This window comes from Chiloscyllium punctatum, chromosome 3 (assembly GCF_047496795.1).
Source record: "Chiloscyllium punctatum isolate Juve2018m chromosome 3, sChiPun1.3, whole genome shotgun sequence".
NCBI lineage: Eukaryota > Metazoa > Chordata > Chondrichthyes > Orectolobiformes > Hemiscylliidae > Chiloscyllium > Chiloscyllium punctatum.
This window is the reverse complement of record NC_092741.1, coordinates 41,759,555-41,774,282: the sequence shown is the minus strand read 5'-3', so window position 1 is coordinate 41,774,282 and position 14,728 is coordinate 41,759,555. Positions and strand designations below refer to the sequence as shown.

The following is a 14,728-nucleotide window of genomic DNA, read 5'->3' as shown; positions in this document are numbered from 1 at the left end:
TCAACAAATCATAAATAATTAATTTCATTTTAATTCTTTCTACCTTTTTAGTCGTCGTAGATAATCCTACTATCACTGCTTACCAGTTATTGAATGCTTTTGTTCAACTGTTTCTATAATTTAGATATAGAGAAAATACATCACAGATGGAAGACTGTGTAGGCTGTGCCACACTGTATTTTCTGGTACAATGTTGCTGGATAGGTGGGGTAGACATTTTAAACAAGCAAAATAAGAGACAAAGGTTAATGCAATTAATGATATAGTACTGTTGGTTATTTTGTTCTGCTGCCTCTGGCTTCGCATCACAACCTCAGAGTGAGGGTCTATAAACCTATTCTGGTGATCCAGTTGCTGCAAAGTTAATTTTCATTCATAAACAAAAATCTGGAAGAACAGCGGATGCTGGAAATCAAAAACAGAAATTGCTGGAAACATTCAGCAGGTCAGGTAGCATCTGTGGAGAAAAATCAGAGTTAATGTTTTGGGTCTGATGTTTTGAATAAGGGTCACTGGACTGGAAATGTTAAACCTGATTTCTTTCCACAGGTGCTGCCCGACCTTCTGAATTTTTCCAGCAGTTTCTGTTCATTTATAATTTTCATTCATATTTGAGATAAATGAGGAATTTAATTAATGTGAATTAAGGAACAATTGGATGGGAAATTGGATGGGAAAGTGGTTGGCTAGCCACCCACCCTGTCTTCAAATATACTGGGGGGGGGGGGCTGGGTATAAAATTCAGTCCATTGAACTGTTACCAATATTCTTTTACCTTCGATCAGTGTTATTTAGTTAGCGTTTTGTAATTAGATTACAAGTCATTTGATACAATTGGTTCCAAAATCATTTTGTAGTTATTGGATTGTTGGTTAGTTCATTTGAACACTGCAATATAGAAAACCCCTGATATGACACATTCTTCAAATTTAATTTATTTTCAGAATGTCTGACTATTTTCCTCATAAAAAGAATAGTTTTTACCCATTTGGTTGTAAAAACTCAATTTATAGTCTGTGTTCATTTTATATCTCAACATAAACATGTTAGTGTCGTTATGAATTCAGCAATTATATTTTCAAATTGAGTAGTGTAATATACTTTGTTACTGAAATTCCCAAATACAGAATAAAAGGACATACATTTGAGTCAGAAAAATTAACCAAATGGACGTATTATTTATTTCAGATTGGTCCAGTGAACCCTTTCAGGACGCAGCAGATGGCTGCTCCTCGAAATATGCTGTCTGGATATACTGAACCTGCCCATATCAATGATTTCATGTTTGAGCAGCAGAGAAGGACGTTTCATACCTACGGTAAGCTCCAACTATTTTTTTGGAAGAGGTTGCCTGTGATGTGTATACTGCATTGTCTGCAGTCTTGTTTGCACTGCCTGTGTCAAGTTAGTCCTTTAAAGCAATAGTCGTCCAGAGCTAATCTCTTATCCAGTTAATTTGGACAAATATTATGCTAATTACACTTATTACTTCTGGTATGGAGTACAGGAGTGAATGGCTTGTTAGTTACAGTCTCATTAAGCTTTGGGGTTGGGAAATATGGGAGTCATTCGATGGAATCTGTTATCAATGTTGTGGTTTTAATCTTCTGGTTCAAGCCTATACATCAATAGCTGAATCCCAGTTCTGCTATACCTGCTATACCTGTATATTAAGATTTTATGGCTTGTGCTCTGGAACACCTAAATACTTATGTACCTTGGAATTCTGCAGTTATTTTCAAAGTAAAGCTACTGTTTTATCCTTTCTGCCAAAATTGATTATTTCAATTTTCTCACATTATACTCCGTCTACCAGACTTTTGCCCACTCACAACCCATCTATACACCTGCAGCTTCCTTATGACTTCTTCACAACATACTTTCAAACCTCTCTTGCAGCCACCATGCCTTTGCTCCCTCATCCAAGTTATGAGTGTAAATTGTAAAAGGTTGAGGCAACTAGCATAGATCCACACATCACACCATGCCACTCAGGCAAAGACTAATTTATACCAACTATTTGTTTTCTGCCTGCCAGCCAATCTTCTATCCATATTAATATATTATCCCCTACACCAGGAACTTTTTTGTCCCTGCAATAACCCTTGATGTGGCACCTGAGCAAATGCCTTCTGGTCATTTAAGACTGCTCCCAGTTTGAGCTAATATCCGTTCTGTTATTTGTGATCTTGTTGTTCCTGGTATTCTAAATCCATGTTCATTACTATTTTTGTGTTAATATTCGTATTTAACACTCCTTTATTAATCTAGCCCGTCCTTTTGTTTTTCATACCTTTTCTTGTACTTAAGCTTTGTAAAAATTTAATTTCTGCAGATCAGTAATCACAGTTGTAAAATATTATTGAAATAACAAGTGTAAAATGTGACCTTACCAGTTAATTTGTCCTGGATCATCTGAATTTGAAAGCATATGGCTGAGAATACGATCAAGCGATTAGATTCCCTACAGTGTGGAAACAGGCCCTTCAGCCCAACAAGTCCACACCAACCCTCCGAAAAGTAACCCACCCAGACCTGTTTCCCTCTGACTAATGCACCTAACACTATGGGCAATTTAACACGGCCAATCTTTGGATTGTGGGAGGAAACCGGAGCAAATCCACGTAGACACGGGGAGAATGTGCAAACTCCACACAGACGCAGACAGTCACCCAAGGCTGGAATCGAACCTGGGACCCTGGTGCTGTGAGGCAGCAGTGCTAACCACTGAGCCACCGAGCCACCATGCCACCCTTTTGTCCTAGCACAAGTCAGACAGCCCCCTCCCCCCACCCCAGTATGTCCATGCATGCACAATAAAAACAACTGCTGTTTTATCATTTTTTATAAAAAATGATCTTGTTACTTTTGAAAATACAGCATTACTAATGATGCTTTGTTTTTAACTTGATACATTGCAAGTCTTAAAACTAGACAATTAATATTCTCTCTAGGCGTGAACCGTACCCCAAAAGATTCCATACAGGCCACACAAAAGTAAGCTCCTGTTCTTGCGCAACCAGGAAGAAAACAACTTGAAGGTCTCCACAATCTTGCATACAGTACAAAAGAGGCTACATTCTAGCATTTACTGTTTTTGTCTCTGGTATTTTTATGATGCCTCCCTGTCTTTCCCTAGTGCAGATTTCTGATCCTTCCCAATATGTGCCTACCGCTTAACAGGCAACCTGCCTCTTAAATACAGGTCCTACTGTTAAATTCTGCTGGAACTTTGAAAAATCAGGTTTTCTTTTCTGGGTTACTTGACTTCACACCAGCTCACTATGCTCCAATTCCCTCCCCACTCCTAACTGTTACTAAGTTTTCCCCATGTGTCGTTCTAGTCTATAACTATCCTCGTCACTATCAGCACTTTGACAAGATTATGTGTTCAGTAATGCTGCTCCCTAGGCCCAAGTCTAATACGTTTGTTGTTGCCTCCTAGCTTTCATATTCTGTATTTCATGGGATAGAACTGAACTCCATTAGCTTTTTTAAAGGCTTTATCAAGTTGACCTGCTGCCATTAATGTTCTATGATCATGTTCGCTCCAATTCCTCTCATGCTGGGAGTGTATTTGCTGACAATGTTTTCCAAAATAGAACTTTATAATTCACATTGCAGAAGTAAGCTCTGGTATGGTAAGTTAATATTGTAATGTCTCAACATTTGTATCTTTTTCCCTTTTTAACTGCCTCCCACTTCCTGATGAATGTAGGTTTTCTTTTACTGGGTTACCCAACAGGCTTTAGTTAAAATATAAGCCTTGATAATGAATGTCAGTTGCAGTTTACTGCAAGATCGGTACAGTTGTGATTGATCCTGACTTTGTCTAACATTTACACGTGTGCATTTCCAACAGAGCTTGGTGACTAACAATCAGAAGTGAACATCATAGAACTATTTACCTTCACCACTACCCCACAACCCCTTCCCCACCCCCCCACCCCCCCCACCTCCATTCCCCCATCCCTTTCAATTTCAAGATTATCAGTGTTCTTGTCATCACTCCCAATGAGGTCAGATAACTTCAAAAAAATGAAAACGCATGAGACTGGGGGTATTGTGCTAACACTGATCGAGAAGTGGTTGACAGACAGAAAACAAAGAGCAGAACTAAATCGTTCTCTTTCTAAGTGGCAGACAGCGATGAGTGGGTGCAGAGATCAGCACTTGGATCCCAGCTATTCACAATGTATATTAATGATTTAGATGAAGGAACTAACTGCAATATCTCCAAGTTTGCAGATGACTCAAAGCTTGATGGGAGGATGAGTTGTGAGGCAGATGCAGAGATTTTTCAGAGTAGTTGGGATTCTATAATTTGGACAAATTGAGTGAGTAGGCAAATGCATAATGGATGAAGTATACTGTGAATAAATGTGAGGTTATCCACTTCGGTAGCAAAAAGAGGAAGGCATGTTATTACCTGAATGGCAATAGATTGGAAAAAGGAAAAAGTACAACGAGACCTGAATATCTTTGTATGCCAGTCAGGGAGAGTAGGCATACAGGAAGGCAGTAAATGGTATGTTGGCTTTCAAGCGTGAGGATTCAAGTAAGGAAGTAGGGATGTTTTGCTACTCAAGTGGATTAAACATATGGAGAAAACAGGAAAGGGTACTGAGTTGAATAATGAGCTATGATCATATTGAATGGCAGGGCAGACTCAAAGGGCTGAATGGCCTACTCCTGCTCCAATTTTCGATGTAACTTGACTCTAAAGCTCAGACAGTGACCTTTCTATTTTCTGTGTCAACTTTGAACAAAGTGAAGAGATTTTCTGGCATCCAACATTTAAATCTTCCTTGCAACTAAACTTGTCAAAGCAACATTGTACAGCATTTAATAATGGGACATTGCACCAGAGGGAAGATTGAAACTAAAGTCCTTTAACCCAAGTTAGCCTCAACCTCCCATTACAGAAAGAGTCTATTTTCACTCTTTAAGTCAAGATATTTATATTTGTCTATTATTCTGTTTCTCTTTGCCATATTCTTTGCCAGGGTTCCAGCTGTAACCTAGAACTCTGTTGCTGCTGACATATTAAAAGGCCAGTTGTTCTACATTGGTTACACTAGCTATATTGTGTGGTTCTTTTGTAAATAGGGCACAGAAGATCAGCTGTTTTCTGGTCGAGTTCAATGAGATAGACTGGTACAGAAAATATGATGCACATCTGAGTGGCCCCAAGACAAGTTAAAGTATTGATTTTGTTTTTCCCAGTTTTGACATGTCGAATGTTCTTGATTCATGATGGCAATTTCCATCCACATACTAGCAATCTACAAAGCAAAACAGACCACTCTGCAGTTTAAATCTCACACACACAAACACACACAAACACACACACACACCCTGATCTTTCCAGAATTTTGTGTTTTTATTGTTTGTTTGTCTGATTCTCTTTACTTTGCCTGAGCAATTTTTGTTGATCCTGATCTTTCTTCAGAATTTTTCAATTTCTTCCTCTGCGGTTGGCAATCTCTCTGAATTAGATCATTACTTTAGTATTGATCTGTTTCAATTTATGGGTACTGTGTTGTATTGTGAACTTGTACCTCCTGGGAATGGGGCCAAGATTGCCCAAACATGTTTCAGTCAGTGCCTTACAGCTAGAAGAGAGGATTTTTCAGAAAATAAAATACAGAACTGCAAATGCTGGAAATCTGAAACAGAAACAGAAAGTGTTGGAGGAACTCAGTAATTTTGACACTATCCTGGGTGGATGATCCTTTATAATATCAGTAAATTATTAATCCAGGGTCCTAGGTTTGAATCACACCATAACAGATATGGAATTTGAATTCAATAAAAATTTGGAATTAAAATTTGATGATGACCACAATGCCAGTGTAGATTGTGCTTTTTAAAAACAAATTCTTGTTCACTTGTGCTCTTTAGATAAGCTGCTGCTGTCCTTATCTGGTCTGGCCTACATGTGACTGCGGACCCACAGCAAATGTTGGCCAGCCAGTGACATCCACGTCCTATGAGTGAAAAAGCAAAAAAATCCATAGAGCAAAAATTAAAGCCAGTGTCCCGAATTCAGTGACCCTTGTCAGAACTTTCATGTTAGGACTTTGGTTGTGCTTTCCTGTATTCTGCCAGGTTTCTGAAATTCCCAAATTCCCATTAAACCTGATGGAAGAAATGGGTGCCCAGCTGGCTGGAAGGTTTGTTTCAGCTAGGGGTGTGCCTTAGGGATCAGTGTTGGGACCGCAATTATTCACAAGTTACATAGATGATTTGGAGTTGGGGACCATGTGTTATGTGTCAAAGTTTGTAGATGGCACTAAGGTGAGTGGTAGATCAAAGTGTGTAGAGGACTGCGAAACATTGCGGAGGGACATAGTTTACGTCAGTGGGTATAGGTCTGGCAGCGTTGATAAATGTGAAGTCATCCATTTCAGTAATAGGAATAACAGTAAAAAGGATTATTACTTGAATGCTGAAAAAATTGCAGCATGCTGCTGTGCAGAGGGACCTGAGTGTTCCTGCATGAATCTTGCAAGGCTGGTCTGCAGGTGCAACAGGTAATTTAAAAAGTAAATAGAATTTTGTCCTTGTTGCTAAAGAGATTGAGTTTAAAAGCAGAGAGGTTATGTTGTAGCTGTACAGAGTGCTGATGAGGCCACATCTGGGTTACTGTGTGCAGTTTTGGTCTTTCTTGAGAAAGGATATACTGGCTTTGGAGGGGGTGCAGGGGAGATTCACTAGGTTGAGGGGATTTGCTTATGAGGAGACACTGAGTAGACTGGGATTACATTCATTGGAATTTAGAAGAATGGGGGGAATCTTATAGAAACATAAAATTATGAAGGGAACAGATAAGATAGAAGTAGGGAGGATGTTTCTGCTAGCAGGTGAAACTAGAACAAGAGGGCTTAGCCTCAAAATTAACAGAAGCAGATTTAGGACCGAATTCTTCACCCAGAGGGTCGTAAATATATGGAATTCCTTGCTTAGTGAAGTAGTTGAGGCTACTTCACTGAATGTTTTTAAAGCTAAGATAGATAATTTTTTTTGAACAGTAAAGGAATTGAGGGTTATAGTGAGAGGGCGGATAAGTGGAGCTGAAGCAACAAAAAGATCAGCCATGATCTTACAGAATTGCACAGCAGATTCAAAGGGCCAGACGGCGTACTCCTGATCCTAGTTCTTATGCTCTATTGTTTATTGGTTGGGATGAATAGTAATTAATGTTAAAGATCTATAAGTTAGAAAAGGCATTTTGTGCATCAGGCTCATTCAGTTATTCAAGACCAGGTTTTGTCTGCATTGTGTTAAATTCTTTATACCTGACTCTTTTAATTTGCTTTTTAATTAAGCCAAGAATTTGATCCACATGTTTTAATACACCAGCAGAGTAACCCAGGCAAGGTGGTGCTTTTACCCACCCCTGATAAATTATTTTGGAAAAATCGGCAATTTTAGGTCCGCAGAATCTTTGTGCATTAGTTTTGGTGATCAGGGAAGATGACTAAGGGAAAAGGGCCGCAAGGATCACAACCAGCAGGGCATTCCCCTGCAGCAACAGACATGCCTGCAGCTGCAGGGTTGACTCTGCAGACATTCCTTTGGACAGCAGGGCCTGGTCTCTGAGTTCATTAAACTCCAAGAGAAGATTGAATCAGTGATGGAGGAGACCTGAACCAGGCTGGAACCGATCTCGACCAAGCTGCAAAAGCATGAGCAGGAGATCCAACGTCTCAGCAGTGCGAGGAGGAGTTAGAGCAGCAGGCCGCAGCTTCAGAGACCACAGCAGAATCTTCAGTGGGTCGGGGTCAGGCCCTGGAAAGGCAGGTACGGGCCTTAGTGGAGCAGTTCGACGACCTCAGATCCACGTCATCGGAAGAACATCCGTCTTACTGGGCTGCCAGAACGGGAGGAAGGAGGTCAGTTAGTCAGCTTTCTGGAACAATGGCTCCCGCAGTTTTTTGGTGCTGCAAGTTGCGGTGGGCTAGGTGCAAGTCGAGTGGGCCACCGGGTCGCAGTGCGCAGGGCTGGATCGGGCCAGCAACCTCCGACTGGTGTGAGTATGACTCCAGTACTTTAGAGATAAGCACTAGAGAGATAAATAAATGGTGTTGGAAGCTTCCAGACCACTGAGGAAGGATCCACAGGCCCTGATCTACAAGGGATCAAAAAATTATGTTTTTTCAGGACTTTTCTGCGCCTGTGATCTGCATGAAGAAGACCCTTGATGAAGTAAAGGAGAGGCTAAGAAACTTGAATATTCAGTACTCTTGTAAGGTACCCAGCAGTGCCCCCTTGGCACACCCGCTTAAGTTTTTAACGAATGCACTTTCCAGGTCGATGGCTCTTGGAGTGTGCCGCATGATTATGGAGGGTAACTTCAATCATCTTCTGGACCCTGAGGTAGACAGGATGCCCAGGGGTCTCCCAGGTACCTCCCCACAATCCAAACAACTGGTGGACTTGGGTGGGGAGATGGGGCGGGTAAATGTGTGGAGATGTCTTCACCCTGAGGCTAGGGACTTTACCTTCTTCTCCAATGCACACAGTTGCCACCCAAGAATTGACATGGTTTTTGCCCGACCGGCCGTTTTGGATTCATTACTGTCCTTTCGAATTGGGAACATAGTCATGTCTGACCATGCAGCAGTGTATGTATTTGGAGGTTAAGGCCAGAGATAATGGGACAGGCTTGCGGCATTGGCGCATGAGTCTTTTTCGTCTGAAGGACAGCTTATTGAGTACTTTTCACAGGAATTTAACATTTTCTGGGATATTAATTTGGGTACGGCTAGTGACCCATCGGTGCTCTGGGAGACTGCCAAGGAGTTTGATTATATTTTTACTTGGTGACCCGGAAGCGGCAGAGGGGAGAACAGCAGCGTATGCTTGATGCCACGTTGAAGGTGGCAGCTGATATGGCATACTTTGATAGGCCGTCTGTGACCAAGTAGCTGTGGATTATAGCCCTCAGGGCTGCTCTGAAATCTTTGCTCACCCAGACAGCAAAGAGGGAAATCTCCTTTGCAAAACAGAAGTTATTCAAGTATGATGATAAGCCAGGTAGATACCTGGCATATCTGGCCAATCTATCACATCCGTCAGAGAATGTACTAGTTCTCTTACTTGCGATTCCAAAAAGATTAATGTGGCATTTAGAAAATTCTATTGAGTTGTATCGATTGGAGGCTGTGAGGACAGGTTTGCGAAGATTGAGTCCTTTTTTAAGAACTTGGACCTTCCAGGCATAACTCTGGAGCAGGCGTTCCTTTTGAGGGCTTTTGCCCGAAACATTGATTTTCCTGCTCCTCGGATGCTGCCTGACCTGCTGTGCTTTTCCAGCACCACTCTAATCTAGTCCCTTTTGAATGCCCCTCTGACAATCCAAGAGATACAGGAGGTGGTGTGGCAGCTCCAAAGTGTTAAAGTGCCCGGCCCGGATGGATTTCAGTACAAGTTTTATAAGGAATTTATAAATGTGTTGGCCGGGCCAATGTTGGACATGTACAATTATTCGTACAGTCAGGACTGCCTCCCATCCTCCCTGAAAGAAGTTAATATCTCCCTTATTCTTAAGAGAGGGAATGTCCCCGAGGACTGTGTTTCGTATAGGCCCATCTCGCTGCTAAAAATGGACTTTAAAATTCTGTCGAAAATATTACCGCTGAGGTTGGAGAAAGTATTGCCTTCTATTGTAAAGGAAGACCAGGCAGGTTTTATTAAAGGTCGCAGGTCCTCTAACAACATTAGAAGAGCACTGAACATGGTCCAGATGTGTCAGTAGGGGTTGAGTTTGAGCTAGGTAGTCTCCCTAGATGCAGAAAAAGCGTATGACTGAGTGGAATGGCTATACCTTTTTTATCTCCAGTTTAGTCTTTGGGGCAGCGGGCAGGGGGGCGGTTTCGCCAGGTGAGTGGCAGTATTATATAATGATCCTAAGGCAGCGGTTATCTCCAATAGTATAAGGTCTGACAATTTTAGTATTGGTAGAGGTAGCGAACAAGGATGCCCTCTCTCACCGCTGCTGTTTACATTAGTGATTGAGCTGTTAGCAGAGGCCATCCGGAGGGACCCCAATATAGTTACTTCAGAGATAGGGTCAGGAGGACAACACCCTTTATGCAGACAACGCAGTTCTTTTTCTATCTAAGCTGACAATATCTGTGCTTTGTTTAATACAAAAGATTAATTTATTTGGCTGTTTCTCAGGGTATGAAATTAACTTCATGAAGTCAGAGGCCATACCCGTGGGGGATCTTGTGGGAGTACCCGAACTTGAAGTCGGAATCCGATTCCCTTTTAGATGGTCACAGGGAGGTTTTCTATATTTAGGCATTTTTGTTACTCCTGCCTTTGATCAATTATGTAAAGCTAATTTTGTGCACTTGCTGGAGAAGATCAGACAGGACCTTCAGTGTAGAGAGGCTCTACCAATATCTTGGTTGGGTCGAATAGCTCTCGTCAAAATGAATGTTCTTCCTCATTTATTACGTCCCATGCGAATGCTCCCTCTGATGCTACCTAGGCAAGCATTACAGAGATTTAACAGTTGGCTTGGTTCTTTCATCTGTTGTCACAGGAGACATCTTATTAAAGCAAGTATGGTGCACCAGAAAACGGTTACTTTTTTATAGGTAATGGTGGCCCTTCTTGAGCCATACCGATGCAGACTTGTCGGCCATGTTGATTAGGGCCTTTGTGTAGCCATGAGGGCTGTGTCTGGCGGGCCGGGTGCCCCTGAGAGGAAGAATCCCGAATAAATACGGGTATGCTAACTGATGCTCCCAGTGATGGGGAGCTTTGGTGGGGCTGCGCTGAGTGCTGTAATTTAACTTAGTTCAATCTAATTCAATTTAGTTTATTTTGTTTAATTATTTATTGAATCATAGTATGGATAGATCTTTTTTCTCTATTTGTGAAGTAGAGTAGTTTTTTTATTGTTGTTGTTATACTATAAGATTGTCACACTATTATAGTGATTGTATAATTTTGTAAAATATTCAGGAACTTTTTCAATGAAAAAGAAAGTTAATCATATTGCTGTCCAGAGTCAGTTGTAGGTCAGACCAGGTGACAGTAACAGATTTGCTGCCTTAAAGTACTTCAGTGAACCAACTGGGCTTCTTTGACAATTGACAATAGTTATATGGCCACCAGTAGGCTTGTTTTTAGTTACTTAATACCAGCTGCATGGTGGAATTTGAACCTATGCATTCAGAGCTTTAACCTCTGTACTACACTAGTAATCCCAGTGTAGTGTACTATATCTCCCCGTATGGATTTTCTTCTGTTTCGAAGAAGAGTCACTGAAACTGAAACATTGAAACTCTTTCTCTCCAGAGATAGTAGTAAGCCTGCTGAGTTTTTCCAGTAATTTCGGATTATGATTCTGATTTCCAGCAACTGCAGTTCTTTGGTTTTTTATTTTTTATTTTGAAAGTACGACACCTAGTGTTGGGGGTGAGAATCGCGTAGCAGTAAATGGGAGTTTGGTTTGTATAAAAAAAAGTTGTTAATTCACAAATCGCGTTCCAGACAAATCACACTTAATAAACGAACGTTCTAGGAGAACTACCTTACTTAAAATTATCAGAGTTAGCAGACAGGCTGAGAGACATTTCTTTGTGTGATGTGTTATTAGGGTAAGAACAGCTTTGTAACAGTTGAGCTGAATGCCACTGCATGCTCTGAGATACCCGCACGCCTTTAATTTGATCCTCTTGAGCATTTCATTTTAAATGCTCCAACATTCAGCTGCTGATATCCTAAGCCCAGAAATCCCTTTCCCAAATCTCTTTATTTCCTGTTTTAAGATACACCTTAAGAGGTACATCTTTGATCAAACTTTAATATCTCCTTGCATTGCCCGATGTCAAATTTGGATTTATAACACTTCATTAGAGTACCATGCGAGGATTTATTTCTTTAAAGATGCTATATACATAGTTGTTGTTGAAAGGTGATTGATCTGAAATATTAATTTGGTGTCTGTCTTCAAAAATACCGTTGTATCTATTATGTATTTCTGACATGTTTTTGTTTCATTTCAATTAATGTTGTGATATTCATCTGTAATTATAATAGATAATCTGTTCTCATGCAATTATAAATAAATTCTATTTTTTGTAACAATTCAATAGGTAGCAAAGATGATTAAAAGCTATTCTCAACATGATTCTGGCCAATTTTAATTTTGATTGCTTCACAATTGTTCTTCTTGGTAAATGTGCTATGGCTTATTTCCCAGGACCTACTTCGTGACAAGTCTGGTGTGGTGATGGACAATACTCTTTGAAGCAGCTCTCAGCAAATCCTGCCTGACTGGTTCCGTCCTTCTTTCTTTTTCTATAAATACTTTGCAGGGAATCCTGAAGATGAATAAATGTTATTTCATTGCCATCAATTCCTTTTTCTCACTCTATAAATTACCTATTTTGAAATAATTTTAGATTATTCATTCCAATTTTAGGTTATGCATTGGATCCAACGGTAGACCACAGTGAGGGAGCAGGAGGGACTATGTATATTGGTAGTGTGGAAGATGCTGAGAAGAATCAAGGTAAATGCTTTTGTTCGAATGTACTTTGATAACAAGTATTTCATTTAGTTACATTGCTTTGGTGCCTGATATATGTCACAAGGGCATGTAGCGAACAAAATGTGCTTATTAGAGTTTAATTTTATTGTTCATTTTTCCATCCTGAGGCATGATGCTCTGATATATTGTTTCATTATTGATTTCACAAGTACTTGTGGTTCTTGCTTCCATCCTGTCCTCTACCTGGCTTTCTTTCTCGTCAGCAATGACTCCCTCATAAGTTGCAATTACTTTTATGTACCTTGTTTTAAGTACTCATCATCCATGTACTTACAATTGACAGCTTCGCAATTGACCCAGTCATGTTCTGTGCAGCTATTCACACAGAGGTTCGCTTATAACACCTTGGCCTCTCTTCTCTTTACCTAATCCAAGGCTACTGCAAATTGTTGTAACTTTAACAGAGAGGAGGTAGCTCAGCATAAGTTTTTTTTTGTTTTAATTCATTCATGGGATGTGGGCAAAGCTGGGCCAGTATTGATATGCATCCCTAGTTGCTCTTGGGAAGGTGGTGGTGAAGTGCCTTCTTGAACAATTATAATCCATGTGCTGTAGGTAGACCTACAAAACCATTAAGGAGAGAGTTCCAGGATTTTGACCCATTGATACTGAAGGGACAGTGATATATTTCAAAGTTGGATAATGAGGAACTTGCAGTTGGGGTGTTCCCATGTATTTGCTGCCCTTGTCTTTCTAGATGGAATTGATTGCGAGTTTGGAAAGAGCCTTGGAGAATTTCTATAGTGCTAGACAGGCTTTGTAAAGTCAGGGAGGTACATTATTCACTGCAGGAGTCATAGCCTCTGACCTGCTCTTATCACCAAACTATTTCTGTGTCAAATACAGATGAGTTTCTGATCAATGATAACCCCTAGATGTTCATAGTAGGGTATTCAGTGATGGTAACACCATTCAATGTGAAGAGACAATGGTTAGATTCTGTCCTGTTGGAGAATGTTCTTGCCTTTCATTTGTGTGCCATGAATGTTACTTACCACTGTTGCACACAAGCCTGATTTTGGGGCAGCACAGTGGCTCAGCAGTTAGCACTGCTGCCTCAGTGCCAGGCACTGGGTTTGATTCCAGCCTCAGGCGACTGTCTGTGCAGAGTTTGCACATTCTCCCTGTGTCTGTGTGGGTTTGCTCTCACAGTACAAAGATATGCAGGTTAGGTGGATTGGCTGTACTAAATTGCTCATAGTGTCCAGGGAAGTGCAGGCTAGGTGCAAGAGCCCTGGGAAATGCAGGGTTACAGGGATGGGATAGAGGGATGGATCTGGGCAGAATGCTCTTTCGAGGGTCGATGTGGACCTGATGGGCCGAATGGCCTGCTTCTCCACTGAAGGGATTCTATGATTATTAAGATCTTGCTGCATTTGGGCATGGACTGATTCAGTATCTAAGGAGCTGGAAACAGTGCTGAACATTGTGCAATCATGAGCAAACATCCCCACGACTGACCTGATGGAGGGAAGGTCATTGATGAAGCAGCTGAATATGATTGGGCCTTAGGATACTATCCTGAGGAACTCCTGCAGAGATGACCTGGAGCTGAGCTGACTGACCTCCAACAAACACAACCATCTTCCTTTTTGCCAGATAAGACTCCAACCAAAAATCAGAAATTAAACATGGCCTTTCCTTGCTTTTACAGTTTTAAAGACTCATGGTACAGAATTTATGAATGCCTGGGACCCATTTTTGGGTCCCATCGATGCCCTAGGATGCCTTTATACACTTTGGGGAACGTTGTTTGTCAAAAATATGATTGCGTTCTCAAAATATTCAGGAACTTGGGTAATGAGGCTAGTGCATTTGATCACCACTTCAAATGTCAGACTGTTCACAGAAGCAAAATGTCTTTGAATCCAAGACGAGTAGACAAGTTGGATCCATAATTAGTGCCAAGGCACAAAAATAAAGGCATTTTATTGTTTGGTGAGTATTTTTTTTCCCTGATGAGAAGGCTGTTTCCACTCGGCTCAGTACTAGGTCTTTTGATCTTTCTGGTACATATATCAATGATTTGTTATTGAATGCAAGGGAACTGATTTTTAAAGATTGTATTTGATCCAAACGTTGGCTGTTTAGTTGACAATAAAGAAGAAAGAGGATGACTACAAGAATATGTATTGAACTAGCCAGATGAAC

General features: G+C 40.8%; 1 protein-coding gene across 1 annotated transcript in view; it reads left to right on the top strand.

Annotated features, from left to right (window-relative positions):
• Window positions 1-14,728, top strand: part of cdc40 (cell division cycle 40 homolog (S. cerevisiae)) — a 126,346-nt gene that overhangs the window by 32,734 nt on the left and 78,884 nt on the right. Inside the window, exons 3-4 of the mRNA XM_072552001.1 lie at window positions 1,189-1,318; window positions 12,449-12,538. Coding sequence (XP_072408102.1) covers window positions 1,189-1,318; window positions 12,449-12,538 — 220 coding nt within the window. The remainder of the gene's footprint in view (window positions 1-1,188; window positions 1,319-12,448; window positions 12,539-14,728) is intronic.